At 47.2% G+C, this 16,013-nt stretch overlaps 1 protein-coding gene across 1 annotated transcript in view; it reads left to right on the top strand.

Moving 5' to 3' along the window:
- Positions 1 to 16,013, top strand: part of LOC113882669 (sodium/potassium-transporting ATPase subunit alpha-4) — a 36,284-nt gene that overhangs the window by 8,104 nt on the left and 12,167 nt on the right. Inside the window, exons 7-16 of the mRNA XM_027525652.1 lie at positions 118 to 235; positions 1,722 to 1,990; positions 3,737 to 3,935; positions 4,186 to 4,295; positions 4,476 to 4,610; positions 8,845 to 9,034; positions 9,175 to 9,347; positions 14,786 to 14,922; positions 15,302 to 15,452; positions 15,736 to 15,904. Coding sequence (XP_027381453.1) covers positions 118 to 235; positions 1,722 to 1,990; positions 3,737 to 3,935; positions 4,186 to 4,295; positions 4,476 to 4,610; positions 8,845 to 9,034; positions 9,175 to 9,347; positions 14,786 to 14,922; positions 15,302 to 15,452; positions 15,736 to 15,904 — 1,651 coding nt within the window. The remainder of the gene's footprint in view (positions 1 to 117; positions 236 to 1,721; positions 1,991 to 3,736; positions 3,936 to 4,185; positions 4,296 to 4,475; positions 4,611 to 8,844; positions 9,035 to 9,174; positions 9,348 to 14,785; positions 14,923 to 15,301; positions 15,453 to 15,735; positions 15,905 to 16,013) is intronic.

Raw genomic sequence — 16,013 nt, 5'->3', positions numbered from 1 at the left:
GTTTATGTTTCTGTCTGCGTGTCGATAATGATGATGCTGGTGGCAGAAAAAGATGTGTCATCTGTGTAAATCTTTTTTTCCATTCTCGCTTTATGACCCTCCTCTCTCCCATCCCAGGTGGACAACTCATCCTTGACAGGAGAGTCAGAGCCCCAGTCCCGCTCCACTGAGTTCACCAATGAGAACCCTCTGGAGACCCAAAATATCTGCTTCTTCTCCACCAACTGTGTGGAAGGTGAATGTCGAATCATAAGTAGCCTAGATTCAAAAGTAAAGGTTGATGGTGGTCACCTAGGGTGGTCCGGTGGTTAGGACTCCGACGGTCTGCTGCAGGGGGCACAGTTTCGATCTCTAGTTGGGGAGTTAAGATCTTGCGTGCCAAAAAAAAAAGAAGCAAAGGTTGAAACAAAGATTTCTAGAACTCTTTATCATCTAAAGGTAGTAGGGAATGTAATAGCTAGTAAATAGGCTACCTTCTTTTTCACTCGTGAGCTGTACGATCTTAAATTAAAGGTCAAAGCCATCATTTCCACATTTGAACAATGACGATACTGAAAGTCGCTGGTCCATAAATTTTTATGTGGGTTAAAGAAGATAATACATATAAAATGCTTAGCACAAGGCCTAATACATTTTAAGTGCCCTGTAATTGTAGCTATTTTTATTCTATGTAGTGAATGGACTGTGCTCTATGAGCTGAAAATAGCATAGAAGAGAAGAAAATTATTCAGCCTTGCTAATTCATTCTTCTCCTGAAGTAAGCCCTAACTTCTCCTCAGCATCCCAAGAGAGGGTGCTGACTTTAGAAATCTGAACTTGCCCCAGAGCAAACAGCTAGTACGTTGAAAAGTTGAACTTTCAGGCACGAGTCTTTCTGATTAAAAAATAAGAGCTATCTCTATAATATGTTGCTTTTCTGGGTGATTCTGACTGTAACTTTAATGGTAGGAATTTCAGTCATTGTGGTAAGGTAAGAAGAATTATTGTAAGCAAAGAACTTTGTGGGGTCCTTCATTTCAAGCCGCATGCCTGAGTGTTCTACATCCTGTGTGTGAAGTTTGCCTCCTGACTTAGGGCCCAGAAGCCCCACTGTTATGGCCTGTGCCAGCCAGCAGGGGTCAGACTGGCTCCAGCCAGCAAAGCAGGGAGGGGGCTCCAGGCAGAGCGCCACTGACACCTGGGCAGCGTTCTTGCTGGTAGGGGAAGGAGGGCTGTCCTCTGAGTGCCAGGATGTCTGGCAGCACCCTGCTCTCTGGCTATTAGGTGCCAGTAGCAACCCCTCCCATCTCGGTCTCAACTCAGATGCTGCCAGATGAGTCCTGGGGGTGCAAATTGAGAAGCCCTGGGTTAGAGGATGGGGGGTTTGGGAACGCTGGATTCCAGCAGAAGGGTAACCACTATTCCTGGGGCTCAGGAAACTCTTCAGCTGCCGAGGACAAAATGAGAAACATGCAGGCAACAGGAGATATTTAGATTAAGTGCCAACAAAGACGAAGACCTTGACGGTGAAGGCGATTAGGCAATAAAATTGGCTATCTCTGGAGAACTGTGGAATCTGAGATTTTTCAGAGTAGGAGCCCCTCACTTGTACAAACGAAACGTAAAGAGAGCAGAATGTAATAACCACTCAGAGACCCTTGTTTTTGACCAGTGACAGTTTTCTCTATGTAGGAACCAAATCCAACAGCCTTCCGGATTCAGACTTCCCCCTTCATCCACAGGCTCAGCCCAAGGTATTGTGATTGCCACCGGAGACTCCACCGTGATGGGCCGTATAGCCTCACTGACCTCCGGTCTGGCAGTGGGCAAGACCCCCATTGCTATTGAGCTTGAACACTTCATCCATCTGATCACAGGGGTGGCCGTCTTCCTGGGTGTCACTTTCTTTGGGCTCTCGCTTATCTTGGGCTACACCTGGCTGGAGGCTGTCATTTTCCTTATCGGCATCATTGTGGCCAACGTGCCTGAGGGACTGCTGGCCACCGTCACAGTGAGTAACCAGGGTGTTGGGTGGCTCCAAGGCAGACAAACTGCCCCCAAGGAAGTGAAGTCACTCGTATGTTCTTTTGTGGCTGAGCCTCTCAAGTGCAGAGTACTCCAATGCATACACAGATGTCAAATCATTTAGTTCCCAGGTTACGCTGACTTCCTCCACCCGTATTTTCTGGTGCCTTCTCTCTTTAATGAGAAAAGAAGTCAGTTATGATGCAGAAAGCATTAGATTATAAATCACCCAGAGTGAGTTCCAGTCCTGGGTGTACTGGCTGGTGAACCCGGCCAACTCTCTGCACCCCAGGGCCTCAATTTATTAGGATTATAGCATCTTACTGGTAAGGACTTCAGAGTTCACAGAAATTCAACCTTTCAACCAATGCCGAATATCCTGTATAAAACCTGCAGGAGATGATGATTTCTAGTAATGGGAAGCCCACCCCACTTTTGTCTGACTTCATTTCATTGCTGAGTTGCTCTGCTGCTGCTGCTAAGTTGCTTTAGTCATGTCCGACTCTGCGACCCCAGAGATGGCAGCCCGCCAGGCTCTCCCGGCCCTGGGATTCTCCAGGCAAGAACAGTGGGGTGGGTTGCCATTTCCTTCTCCAGTGCATGAAGGTGAAAAGTGAAAGTGAAGTCGCTCAGTTGTGTCTGACTCCCAGCGACCCCATGGACTGCAGCCCACCAGGCTCCTCCGTCCATGGCATTTTCCAGGCAAGAGTACTGGAGTAGGGTGCCATTGCCTTCTCTGTGAGTTGCTCTAGTTAGATTTCATTATGTTGAATAGACATATGATTCTCTGTTTGATCCTAGTTTTCTTATCTGAAGGAACACAAAATAAGTCAATTCTCTCTCTTCTACAAATCTACCCTTTAGATTTTTTTGCAGTAGCCATTATGTCCCCTAAAACTCTCCAAGTGGGGGAGGTCAAAGAATCCCTTTTCCCTTAGCCCTTCTTTCTGTGACATGATCTTCAGACACCTGTTTGGAGCATGTGCTTCTTTATCAATATCCTTCTTAAAATGGAAATGAGAACAATATCTAGGGAGTGGCTGGACTAGCACAAAAACATCAGGACTCATGATGTTATGTAAATAAAAATTCCACAGTTCAAATTCTGTACATAACCACAGCCTAAGAATTTATTTGCTTTTAAAATAACCTTGCCGCATGCCTGGTTTTCACTTGAATTATGGTTAACAAACATCTTCTGTTTTAAGTGATTTCTCAAGTCCTTTTCAGCGCTGCAACAGTCCTTCTTAGTTTCATCATTCTCTCCTCTTCATTCTTTCTTTAAACTATTGGTGCAACCCTCCTCTGCCCCCAGCATCTTATCCACAGTCAAAGGTTAGTCATCAACGTGGTCCTTGCAAAGACTGGGCTTGAGAAAGAGGTGTGGCCTGAACTTGAATGGAGAAGAGGCTGTGGAAGAAAAAAGATGAAAGGATCAAGGGGGAGAGGAATATTCCAGAAGGAATAGGAGATCATTCTCTACAATACCCTGGTAAAGGAATGCACTCTTTTTTTGAAACTCTGCCATAAAGTACAAACCAAAATCATTTTCCTAATTTCCTTTACTGTGGCCACAGATGGGATTTCTAAAGACTAGGTGACAACAAAAGGGAAATAAGTACCAAAAATTAAAAGAGCAATAAAAATGATCAGGTTTCCGAAACCACAGAGAGCTGTGAATAGCAGAGGTCTCCTCTTCATTTAAGCCCCTCTCCCCTCCTCCTGGCCTTAGGTATGCCTGACCCTGACAGCCAAGCGCATGGCTCGGAAGAACTGCCTGGTGAAGAACCTGGAGGCGGTGGAGACTCTGGGCTCCACCTCCACCATCTGCTCTGACAAGACGGGCACCCTCACCCAGAACCGCATGACCGTCGCCCACCTGTGGTTCGACAAGACCATCTACGAGGCGGACACCACTGAAGAACAGACTGGTGACTGGTGGCATTGGTGGTCAGAGAGTGGAAGGATGTGGGAGATGTGATGGGTAGCTGAGAGGGTGTGCTAAGTCCAGACACTGAGGAGAGAGCTGGAGAGTAAGAGGAGAGCCAGGAGGCCTGGAGAAGAGGCGGCGTCTCTGAGGAGTGTCTGGATGCTGAATGGGAGGCAAATAACCCCCTGCTTCAAACTCTCCTATCCCACCCCCCCACCCCCCCACCGCTCACAATTCTGTTCTCTCCTCAGGGAATCCATTTGCCAAGGGCTCTGACACCTGGTTTATCCTGGCCCGAATCGCTGGCCTCTGCAACCGGGCTGATTTTAAGGCGAATGAGGAGAGCCTTCCCATAGCTAAGGTGTCAGGCCCAAGCGGGTAGAGGGGATTTCAGTGCCCAGCATATAAGCCTAAATCTCTCTTTCCTGGCCCCGGGTGATGCCCCCCAGCAGCCCTCCCCATTCTGCCCCTCTCCTTGTTACCGTCGGCAAACCAAGGTGCCATGCCTCCCAGGCTTATTACACCAACCCCATCCTGGCAGCGGGCAACAACAGGAGATGCTTCGGAGTCAGCGCTCCTCAAGTTCATCGAGCAGTCCTACAGCTCTGTGAACGAGATGAGAGAGAAAAGCCCCAAGGTGGCAGAGATTCCCTTTAATTCTACCAACAAGTACCAGGTACAGAACCGACCAAGGTAGGAGATAGCAGTGGGGGACGGGCTCGTCCTCTGGAGGAAGGGGGAGCTTTACCTTTGCCTTTACGTCCGAGCTGCAGAACAAGATACAGCGTGTAACCGGCACCCCAGTTAGGAGGCAGGCTCACCTGAAGGGAAAGTGCGTGCATGTTAGCGTGCAAGTTGCTTCAGTCCTGTCCGACTCTGCGCCCCTGTGGACTGTAGCCCACCAGGCTCCTCTGTGCATGGGATTCTCCAGGCAAGAATACTGGAGTGTGTTGCCAGGCCCTCCTCCAAGAGATCTTCTCAACCCTGGGATTGAACCCGAGTCTCCTGCGGCTCCTGCATTGCAGGCAGATTCTTTACCACTGAGCCACCAGGGAAGCCCAAGGGAAAGTGGTAAACAGAAAAAGGCAGACATAGATGATAAAGGAAGAGGCGTTCAGCCCTAAGCAGTCTTGAGGCTGCATCACTATGCAGAGAGCTAGTCACGAAGTACTCTCTGAAATGTCCACAGGCAGCAAGGGCTGGCTGGGTGTCTCTGTGGCAACTGTGAGACTTGCTGCTGCAGAATATGTTAGATTTGTCAGTCACTTCCTCGAGTACCTTATCTCACAAGTCATCAAATATTTCTTTTCATTCCATGCCTGCAGTTCTAGCAGCTGCCATCAGGTAGGCGGTCAGGGCTCTCCTGACTGTTTGTGAAGCTGCTTTTCCAGGGTCATTTTGTGTGTGATCCAGGGAGATGTGACCAGAGAAGGAGAAATGCTGGGGGAGGGACAGTGGTGGCCCTCACAGTAAAATTCATGAGAGGGACAGGAAACCCAGTACTTCCCTCCTATGTGGGAAACACTGGCACACTTTTAGGAGGGGTTCTGGGGAAAGGAGGGAACAACGGCATCACTGTTGGGGTGGGAGCTCTAGCAGTTAAGGGTTGATTTGCTTAGAATAGTGAAATTCTCTAAATTCATGCAATACCATAAAGGTCATTCAGGTGTGGATAACAGAAAAGAAATGAGACTCCCAAAAGTCAGTTTGGGTTTTGAGTCTTAAAAACACATAACAGGGCTCACTTCGCAACACATGTACTAAAACTAGAATAATACAGAGATTACTATAGCCCCCAGATGACAGGCAAATTCGTGAAGCAGTCCATACTTTTATACTTGAAAGTTGCTTAAAAGAATAGATCTTAAAAGTTTTCGTCACAAGAAAAACATTTTTGTAACTAAAAATAACAACAACATAATAAAAGCTGTATAGATCTTTTTAAAACAAATTACCTACACTTTCACATTGAATGTTGAACAAGTGAAAGCTTAAGAAACAGACCTGAAGGTTTTTTGTCTCAACTGGCTTTTCGTCAGTGAAATAAGATAGGTCCCCTAGGCCCAGACTGCAAACCTATTTCCATTTTTTCCTGATGCTTAGTGGCCTCACTAACCAGACAGGAATTTTGTGCTTGGCAAGGCCCAATTAAAGCCTTCAACTGGAAAGAATTAGGTACCTCTCCTTCCACAAGATTCAAAATAAAAGCAAAACATAGTTATGATATTTGTTGGGATGTCCAAAAAAATAGCAATCTTTCCCCTAGATGACTGTTAGACGCCTTTTCTGAGCTATTGAATATCAAGTTCAAACAGCAAAATCCTCCTCTACGCCAAGTGTGCTCGGCCAGTCTGCAAGCTGCCAGCTCTGGTGGGGCTTGCCTGGGGCCCCAAGAAAACCCCTCTGACTCCTTTCTTTCCCTACCCATAAACAAGCTGCTTTATCAGCTTGCTCTCTGCTCTCGGGGCAGTCAGAGGCCCTGATATGCAAGGGACATACATCTTAGCCTGTTGATCGTTCACAAGGCCTGGTCTCTCTCCCCTCTCTGAGACTGAAATGAAAAGAAGAAGCTTCTCAGTTCTGACATTTCCAGTTTCTCCCATCTTTTGCATCTGTAATTTTCTATCAAGGTGTGATTTGTGTGTGTGTGACTAAATTACCAGCTTAAGCAGTTCTTGCTGTCATCTCCAATAATCTCCTATTGGAGATAGTCAGCAAAGGGGTTTTTTTATGCTCAGAAAATTAAGCTTTTAAATTGTTTTTTACAGCTTTCTGCTTACGTGAGTTAAGGTTTTCCCTTTTAACTGCTTAAGCATATTTTGAATAAAATAGTTTTTGGAAAGTCTCCTGAGGAGCTGTTGTAACTACATTTTACACCCAGGTTTTGCATCTGGCTTCTCCCTGGGCCAGTGCGGTCTGGCTCCCTCAGCACCGCAGGCTCAGTTCCTCCCAATGTGCTGATTTTGTTACCCGACAGGTTACGTAGCAGGAATTTCCTGTCGATCATTAGAGGAACATCAGAAATAGCTCCTTTGCTCAGATCAGATCACAGGAAAATGAAAACTGAAACTGATCTTCTCTGTCCTTCAGGCTCCCTTCATGACTATGCCCTCTGCTCCACGACTGAGCCACAGGGACCCCCAGTCCCCTCTCAGGGGACTCGACATGGTTCCAGGAGATTGGCCAGGGGGCTAGAATGGCTAACCATTGTACTTCACAGTTTTCAATATATTCTTTTTTTTGGTTTGGAGATGTGTTCTGTTTATTGGTTAAAAAAAAATTCATAAACACAAAATAATAGTACATTCAACATACAAATAAAATTTCCAAAGACGCGATTATAGAAATTTTACCAGCAACATGTGGAAATTAGTTTATTTATCATTCCCCAAAATGAACATAAGAATAGTTGAAGCTACCACCCCTCACGAGATCTGACTCAGATTCATTCCTTCTTATGGCTGAGTAATATGCCATTGTATGTATGTACACAGCTTCTTTATCCATTCATCTGTCGAGGGACATCTAGGTTGCTTCCACGTCCTGACTGTTGTGATTGTGCTGCAGTGAACACTGTGGCACATGTGCCTTTTAGAATGGTTTTCTCAGGATACATGCCCAGTAGTGGGGTTGTTGGGTCCCATGGTAGGTTTATTCCTAGTTTTTAAAGAAATCTCCATATTGTTTTGGAGAAGGCGATGGCACCCCACTCCAGTACTCTTGCCTGGAAAATCCCATGGATAGAGGAGCCTGGTAGGCTGCAGTCCATGGGGTCGCTGAGGGTCGGACACGACTGAGCGACTTCACTTTCACTTTCCACTTTCATCCATTGGAGAAGGAAATGGCAACCCACTCCAGTGTTCTTGCCTGGAGAATCCCAGGGACTGGGGAGCCTGGTGGGCTGCCGTCTATGGGGTCACACAGAGTCGGACACGACTGAAGTGACTTAGCAAAAAAAATCAGAATGCTTGAAGAGTTTGGTAACTCAAAGTGAATAGATACCCTTATTCTTTTAGGAAAAAAATAAAGATAGTATTAATAAAAATGAAGCCACAATCATAAATATTAAAGACTATCACCAAATATGCGATGACAGAGTTAACAAAGAATTTAGAACATGGACTGGTTAAGAGAGCATGTTCTAAAGTCAGTCTACTTGGATTCTTCCCTTGATTGCTTCTACCTTCTAGCTATGTGAGTCTGGACACAGCTTAAGCTTAGTTTTGTCATCTATAAAACAAAGAACTTTATAGTGCCTACCTCACAGGGAAGTAGCTGGAGGATTAAAATGACGATTCACGTAAAGCACTTGGAACAATGCCTGGCACATAGTAACTGCTCAATAAATGCTACTATTATTACTCACCCTAATCCCATCCTTCAGGCTCAACCAATCGTGGTAAAGAACTGTCAGTGCTTTTCAATATATTCTTCATTAATACTCTCTCTCTATAAAAGCCAAATGAAGTGGGCATCGCAGATCTTTGACATTTTCTCAAAGGAGCTAAGGTTTGCCGAGGTTAAATGGACAGACCCGAGGTCGTAAAGCTAAGAAAGCCTTCCTGTTGGTTCTGGAACACAGGTGTTCAACTCTAAGCTTTCTTTCCTGTTCACTCTGCTGTCTCTGCTCACTAGCTACTCAGGCAGAGAGGAAGCCAGGGGGACAAAGTGCCTGGGCTGCCCTTAGCTCCAAGTATGGCTAAGAAGATAACAGAGATTCGTGTGCAACAGGCTGTGGGGTCCTACAAAGGAGGAAGGGGCTCGACCAAAGAGCAGATATGACTGCAGGGAGAAGGGCTGTGTTGGGTCAGGGAACAAAGGAAATGGAGGTAGACACAGCTTAACTTTGCTTCTCTGACCCAACCCTCGTGCTCTCCTCCTTCCATCGAAGCTTCCTCTCCTCTCCCTAGGTGTCCATCCACCTGAGGGAAGACAGCTCCCAGGCCCACGTCCTGATGATGAAGGGGGCGCCCGAGAGGATCTTAGAATTTTGCTCTACTTACCTTCTGAAAGGGCAGGAGTACCCAATAGACGATGAAATGAAGGACGCCTTCCAAAACGCCTACTTGGATCTGGGAGGTCTGGGGGAGCGTGTGCTAGGTGAGGCGGCTGTGGGAGAAGCCTCTGCAGAGTGACGTCAAAACTGTCGTTATTTGTGGGGTGAAGGATCTAGGAGGTTGGGGCAAGTGGGTAGAGACATAGTGGAATGACTACTGGTCCCCTCTTCTGTCCCTCTCCAGGGTTCTGCTTCTTGAATCTGCCTAACACTTACCCCAAGGGATTCAAGTTTAACACCGATGAAATCAACTTTCCCATAAATAACCTCTGTTTCGTGGGGCTCATCTCCATGATTGACCCTCCCCGAGCTGCCGTGCCCGATGCTGTGGGCAAGTGCCGGAGTGCTGGGATTAAGGTAAGTGCCAGAGCAATCCAGACACCCCTCACCTATCCTAACCTGGATCAACCGTAGGAAACCTTGGACAGAGTAGGTTCTTCATTTAATTGAGCTGATTTCTGCTTCCTTGAGCTTATAAGTTTTAGTCTTAAGAGAGAACTTTATACTGTGCCCTCTGTAGTTAGAATCCTGTCTTGAATTAGAATCACCAGGGGATGAACACAACAGTGTAAATCAACTATACTTCAATAAAATTAAAAAATGAAATAAAACGGGATCCCCAGGGGAGCTTTAAAACTCTGATGCCTTGGCCACACTCCAGACCCCTTCAAGTTTCTGATTGGGAGCCAGGTATCTGTATTTTTCAAAAGTCTCCTAGAGATTCCAGTGTGCAAACAGGTTTGAGAACCTAAGCCCTAGGGGAGTGCTTCTCAAACTGATGTGCACTGAATAGCCTGGGGCTTTTATTGGAATGCAAATCCATTTTCAGTAAGTCCAGAAGACTCCAAGATTCTGTATTTCTGACAAGCTCCCAGGTGATGCCATTGCTGCTGGTGGCAGGCCACACTGGAAATAGCGAAGTGCTAGAAGATGTCATAAAAATGTACTGCTGAGTGGGTTGTCAAAAGGGTGAAGCCAAGTGGGCTGGGGTCCTGGGGCAGCACTTGTGAGAATGAGAGACTGAGAGCTGGGGCCCTCGATGGATCTGACTCAGGGTGAGGTCCAGGGGCAAAAGCTAGAAGCTTAAAATGAAGTGGTCCGAGAGCAAACCCAGAGATGGGAACTTCCCTCCAGTTGGAAGAGGACTTTGGACTTGATGGAATAGCAGCAGTAAAATTCCTCTAATTCTGAGATGTTCTGTATTCCACTTTCCCAGGCCAAATTCTACCACTTGTTGCTGCTTGCTTGTTTGTTTTTGTATTTTGGCTGGCATGTGGGATGGTTCCCCGACCAGGGATCCAACCCAGGGCTCTGCAGTGCAAGTACCAAATCCTAACCACTAGGCCACCAGGGAACTCCCTCCAAGGTCAAATTCTAAGACTCTTACACGTCTTCATAGATTAGGTATTGTCACCTCTCTGCTCACACTTGATATTCTGGAATATTTAGGAGAGCAGGTTGCAGTTGGGGTGGGGCTGGAAGTATTTAAGGAGAACTGGATGCTCTGTGTCAGAGTTGACTTCATCTTGACCTTTAACCATTGGCAGTTTGTCCCTGAGCAGTCTGGGTCATGCTAAGTACAATGATTGGTCACTATAGTGGGAACCGAGGAATGGATAGAGGAAACTATTCTGAGTGAATTCCCTGATTACTACAGGATGTTTTGGGGTGCAACAGTTCATTATAACACATCTGCACAGGGTAACCATACATCTTGATAGTCCTCCACAGATCTACAACATCATGCTATGGTAGCTAAATGGAGAAGGGGTTCATTTGCATTTTCTCAGCTTCCAGGTGGGCTGCTGGGATGAGAAGTATAGATATTATGGAGGTAGTCTAAAGTTTACTTCATCGGGGAGTTTATGGATCTCTTTAGCAAGAAGGAGAGCTATAATTGTGTCCACAGGTGGGGAGGCCCACCCAGGAGACAAAGAAGTGACCTGAGTCAGGGTGCCTGCCGGCGCAGGACACGCTCATGGCCTGAGAGGCAGAGTGAGCTGTGATAAGTAACGGTCTGCAGGGGACTCGGGCGGGTCTGGAGCTGGCACCTGAAGCACAAAGGCTGGTGCTTCCTGGGCCCATTCTTGTTCTGGGCACAGGTTTACACTTTAATTGCTTACCTCTTCTGGACCTGAAGCTGACAGAAACTTGGCTGGCTTGGTGAGGAATTCTGCATCACTCCCTTTTTTCCCTACAGGGGAGGTTAAGATGTACACAGGAGGCCATCCTTCAAGGAGGATGAAGTGTGGTGGCTAAACAGGGGGTTGGGTTTCCCAGGTGACTCAGTGGTAAAGGAACTGCCTGCCAGGGCAGGAGACACAGGAGACTCAGGTTTGACCCCTGGGTCGAGAAGATCCTCTAGAGGAGGAAAGTGCAACCCAATCCAGTATTCTTGCCTGGAAAATCCCATGGACAGAGGATCCCGACGGGCTACAGTCCATGGGGTTCCAGGGGGCAGGACATGACTGAGCAAACACATACAGAGTGTTGTCCCAGCGGTGAGAACCTTCCAAGGTTAACTCCAAAGTGGTGTTGATGCAGAGCTGACGGATATGATGAAGCTGTTGAAAGAGGCTGGATAACAGCTGCGTGGCAGCAAAATTTTTTTTTACAATTGATGGTGGAACTGGTGTTTCTCAGATAGTCATGTGTCCAGGCCTTAGGAATGAATGATTTTAAAAAACTAAAATAAGGGACTTCCTTGATGGTCCAATAGTTAAGACTCCACACTTCCAATGCACGGGGTGTGGGTTCTATCCCTTGGAGGAATAAGATCCCACATGCTGTGTGTGGCATGGCCAAAAAAAAAGAAAACTGAAATAAGATTATCCCATTATGGAAGGGGAGTCGGCGGGGAATGGATACATGTGTATACATGGCTGAGTCTCTTTGCTGTCCACCTGAAACTGTCACAACATTATTAACTGGCTATGTTGTTATTTAGTCGCTCAGTCCTGTCCAACTCTTTTGCAAGCCCATGGCCTGTGGCCTGCCAGGATCCTTTGTCCATGGGATTCTCCAGCCAAGAATACCGGAGTGGGTTACCATGCCCTTCTCCAGGAGATTTTCCTGACACAGGGATCAAACCCACGTCTCTTATGTCTCCTGCATTGGCAGGCAGGTTCTTTACCACTGAGCTACCTGGGAAGCCAACTGGCTCTATTCCAATATAAAATGGAAAGTTTTTTTTTAAATAAAGAATACCAAATCATTAAAAATAAAATTATCCCATGGTATTTGCCACTACCAGAGGCCCTTAGCAGTATGAGGCTACTTGGCCCTGGCTATGAATCCAGCCTCCTCTAAGAACTGCAGCTAAGCAGCAAGCACCTGAAGTTAAGGTCACCAGCGCTGGAAGCTCTCTCTCAATGGGTCTGATCTGGGGGAAGAGGGCCCAAGGGAACAAGGAAGGAAGCTTGCAAGAGTACGTGGGAACACCAGAGGTACAGTCAGCATCAAGAAGTGAGACATGAAATTCCTTTAGTACTTGGCGAATTCCAGAAACTACCAAATGCCTTTTATTTTGAAGGGAGCCATTCTCTTCTGTTATGTGAATGCATCTCAGTGTTCCGTGAAATTGTGTCCTAGGAACTCACTCTTGGGGTGACTGACTTTGTTTTTATTTCTCCCGGCTGGCATGGAGGTGGTACTTCCAGAAACTGCTGTAGAACAGCAGTTCTGGTCAGGCAGGCCTAGGTACGACAACTGTCCTACATGTCATTATTAATGAGCTACTGGGAGATGTGCAGGGCACGGTAAGCCTAAAAAGCATCGCTGAGGGCTCAGTCTGAACCACACCTGGAATCTTTGGTGCAGTTCCCTCCTAGATCCACAGGCCCAGCTTTGTGAGGCCCCAGCGCCCCATAACCGAGCCAGGGCGTTGGAGACCAATGAGGGGGGAACTGCTCATAGCACACCTTGCCTGAGTCCCTGGTAATCCCGGCTCAGTTAGCACTTCATCCAGCAAGCCAGCAGTGCCAGTATGGAATGAGGAGGGCTCATGGGAAAACCCCTTCAAGGCTTATTTCCACGCTCTGGGAGTGAACAGACTGACCTTTCCAGGACCTCTGTTCTTAGTTCAGCCACAGTCAGATAGTTCCCTTCTCCCTCCCACCAAAGCCTGAGATTTATATGCTTAGAGGGCACTTGGGAACCATGGGCAGCGGTTCCCAGGAAGCGATCCTTCCCTCATTCTGTAATTGCTTGTTGATGATTACTCTGCGCTAGGAATTATGCTAAGCTGGAAACTTAACATGAATCACAGGCATGGCCCCATGCTCTCAGAGTTCTCAGTCCAGCAGAGGAGAGAGACAGACAAGCCATCACACACAGACAACGTGAGGAGGGTTAGGAGAACAGAAGGCTAGAAGACCACACACACGGGCACCTGATCTTTGGGGAGGAAAGGGATAGGTCTAGGGCTGGGCCCAGGTGCCCGGAAAAGGGCCAGAACCCAGGGGCACAAGGAGGCGGTGGGAAGAAGAGGGGTAGAGTGAGGATCAGAATGCACTTGGATCTGGATGAAATTTTGCTAGGCAGATGGATTCATCCAGACGTTCCTTTACTGCTGTTGTTCTAATGGTAGGTGCTTCTGTCTTTGAGCTTAAAAAGGCAGTATAGCACTATGGAGAATAGTACGAAGATTCCTTTAAAAACTAGGAGTAAAACCACCATATGACCCAGCAATCCTACTATTGGGCATATACCCTGAGAAAGCCATAATTCAAAAAGACACAGGTACGCCAATGTTCGTGGCGGCACCATTTACAACAGGCGGGGCATAGAAGCAACCGAGATGTCCATCAGCAAATGAATGGATAAAGAAGTTGTGGTCCATACATACAATGGAATATTACTCAGTTATTAAAAGGAGCAAATTTAAGTCAGTGCTAGTGAGGTGGATGAATCTAGAGCCTGTGATACCGAGTGAAGTAAGTCAGAAAGAGAAAAACAAATATTGCATATTAACACATACATTTGGAACCTAGAAACATGATACTGAGGAACCTGTTTGCAGAACAAGAATAGAGATGCAGACACAGAGAACAGACTTAGAGACACAACAGGGGAAGGGAAGGGTGGGACGAATTGAGAGAGTAGCTTTGAAGCAGCTACATCACCATACATAAGACTAGTGGGCAGCTGCTGTATAACACAGGAAGCTCAACCTGGCGCTCGGTGACAACCCAGAGGAGGGGGATGGGGTGGGAGGTGGGATGAAGATTCAAGAGGGAGGGAGTATATGTACACTTATGGCTGATTTGGGTTGTTGTAAGGCAAAAACCAAGACAACATTGTAAAGCAATTATCCTCCAATTAAAAAGATTAAATAATTTTTTAAAAAAAGAGGCAGAATAGCTTCTGGAGCGATACATGAAATTCTGAATATACTGTGCTTGTTCGTGCTGAGTCACATCAGACTCTCTGCAACCCCGTGGACTGTAGCCTGCCAGGCTCCTCTGTCCATTGGCTTTTTCAGGCAGGAATACAAGAGTGGGTTGCCATTTCCTTCTCCATCTGAATGTAGTAAATACACTCAAATCCCTGATTTATGCATGGGCAACCAGAGTCCAATTTGTCCTATGTTTTATGGTCTGATGGCCTTGACCCCCTCCCAAGGGTTGAAGCTAGCATAGCAAGATTTTTGACTGACAGCCCAAGTTCTTGGAAATGAGCTACTTAAACCCCTGTGGAATGACAGCAGTGATCTCTTAGCTCTTGGAGAGAGAGGTGAAGGACTGGGGACCTCTCTGAAGATGACTCTGCTCTCTTTCCCTCCCCTTCCAACTCAGGTGATTATGGTAACAGGGGATCATCCCATCACAGCCAAGGCCATTGCCAAGGGTGTGGGCATCATCTCAGAGGGCTCTGAGACAGCAGAGGACATTGCTGCCCGGCTCAAGATCCCTGTCAGCAAGGTCAATCCTAGGTGAGACCCCCTAAAGAATTCAGATATACCATTTTTTCCCCTCCATCCTTAGCTTGCTCCACCAACTAAAGTTTTCGGAGGTTCTTTCTGTAGGTAGGACACGCATGGTTTACTTACTGAAAAGTAAAACATAATAGGAAAATGACCAAGCGACTATGTCAGTAGAAGGTGGGCAGAAGAAGAAGGCAGAGAAGGGGGAGGAAGAGGTGGGGGGTGGGGATACAGTGTGCATGGGGAGAGTGCATGGCTGGGGACAAGTTGAGGAGATGGGGTGAAAGGAGAGACAAGCAGGTTGTAGCAAAGATGAGTTTGAGGGTACCAGGATGCCTGGTGAATTCTCAGTACCTGGAACTAACCTTTAGAAATTCCTCTTCCTCAGGGACGCCCAAGCCATTGTGGTGCATGGCTCAGAACTAAAGAATATGAACTCTGAGCAGCTTGATGAGATCCTCCAAAACCACACTGAGATCGTGTTCGCTCGGACCTCACCCCAGCAGAAGCTCATCATTGTAGAGGGATGTCAGAGGCTGGTAAGGGAGACCAAGGAGGCTTGGGAAGTCACCCAGCCCCAAACCAAGCAGAGGAACATGCGGGCTGGGCTGGAGGAGGAGCCAGAGAGCATCCGATTGTGAACCCCTGAGACAGGCATCTGTTTGGGGGCTCCCTGATAGTTTTGCTATCTCAGAAGGTGCAGGAGAAGGAAGGGCCAAGAAGCTATATCAAGAAACAAGGGATGATGAAATCAAGCTGACCTTTGGGACGGGTCCTGAACCTGACACAGTAATTATTTCACTCCCTCTGTGTTTCCTCCAGGGAGCCATTGTGGCAGTGACAGGGGATGGGGTGAACGACTCCCCGGCACTGAAGAAGGCGGACATCGGCATCGCCATGGGCATCGCCGGCTCCGACGTGTCTAAGCAGGCCGCTGACATGATCCTACTGGATGACAACTTTGCTTCCATTGTCACGGGTGTGGAGGAGGGTAAGGAAGCTGGGTGCCCAGGGCAGGGACTTACTTGGCCCTCAGACTCAGGTGAGAGTTGATGCACATTATTCTCATTTCCTTTGCCCATCTTCCAACCTCCTGTACA

This window comes from Bos indicus x Bos taurus, chromosome 3, assembly GCF_003369695.1.
Source record: "Bos indicus x Bos taurus breed Angus x Brahman F1 hybrid chromosome 3, Bos_hybrid_MaternalHap_v2.0, whole genome shotgun sequence".
NCBI lineage: Eukaryota > Metazoa > Chordata > Mammalia > Artiodactyla > Bovidae > Bos > Bos indicus x Bos taurus.
This window is presented reverse-complemented; position numbering and strand designations above follow the sequence as displayed.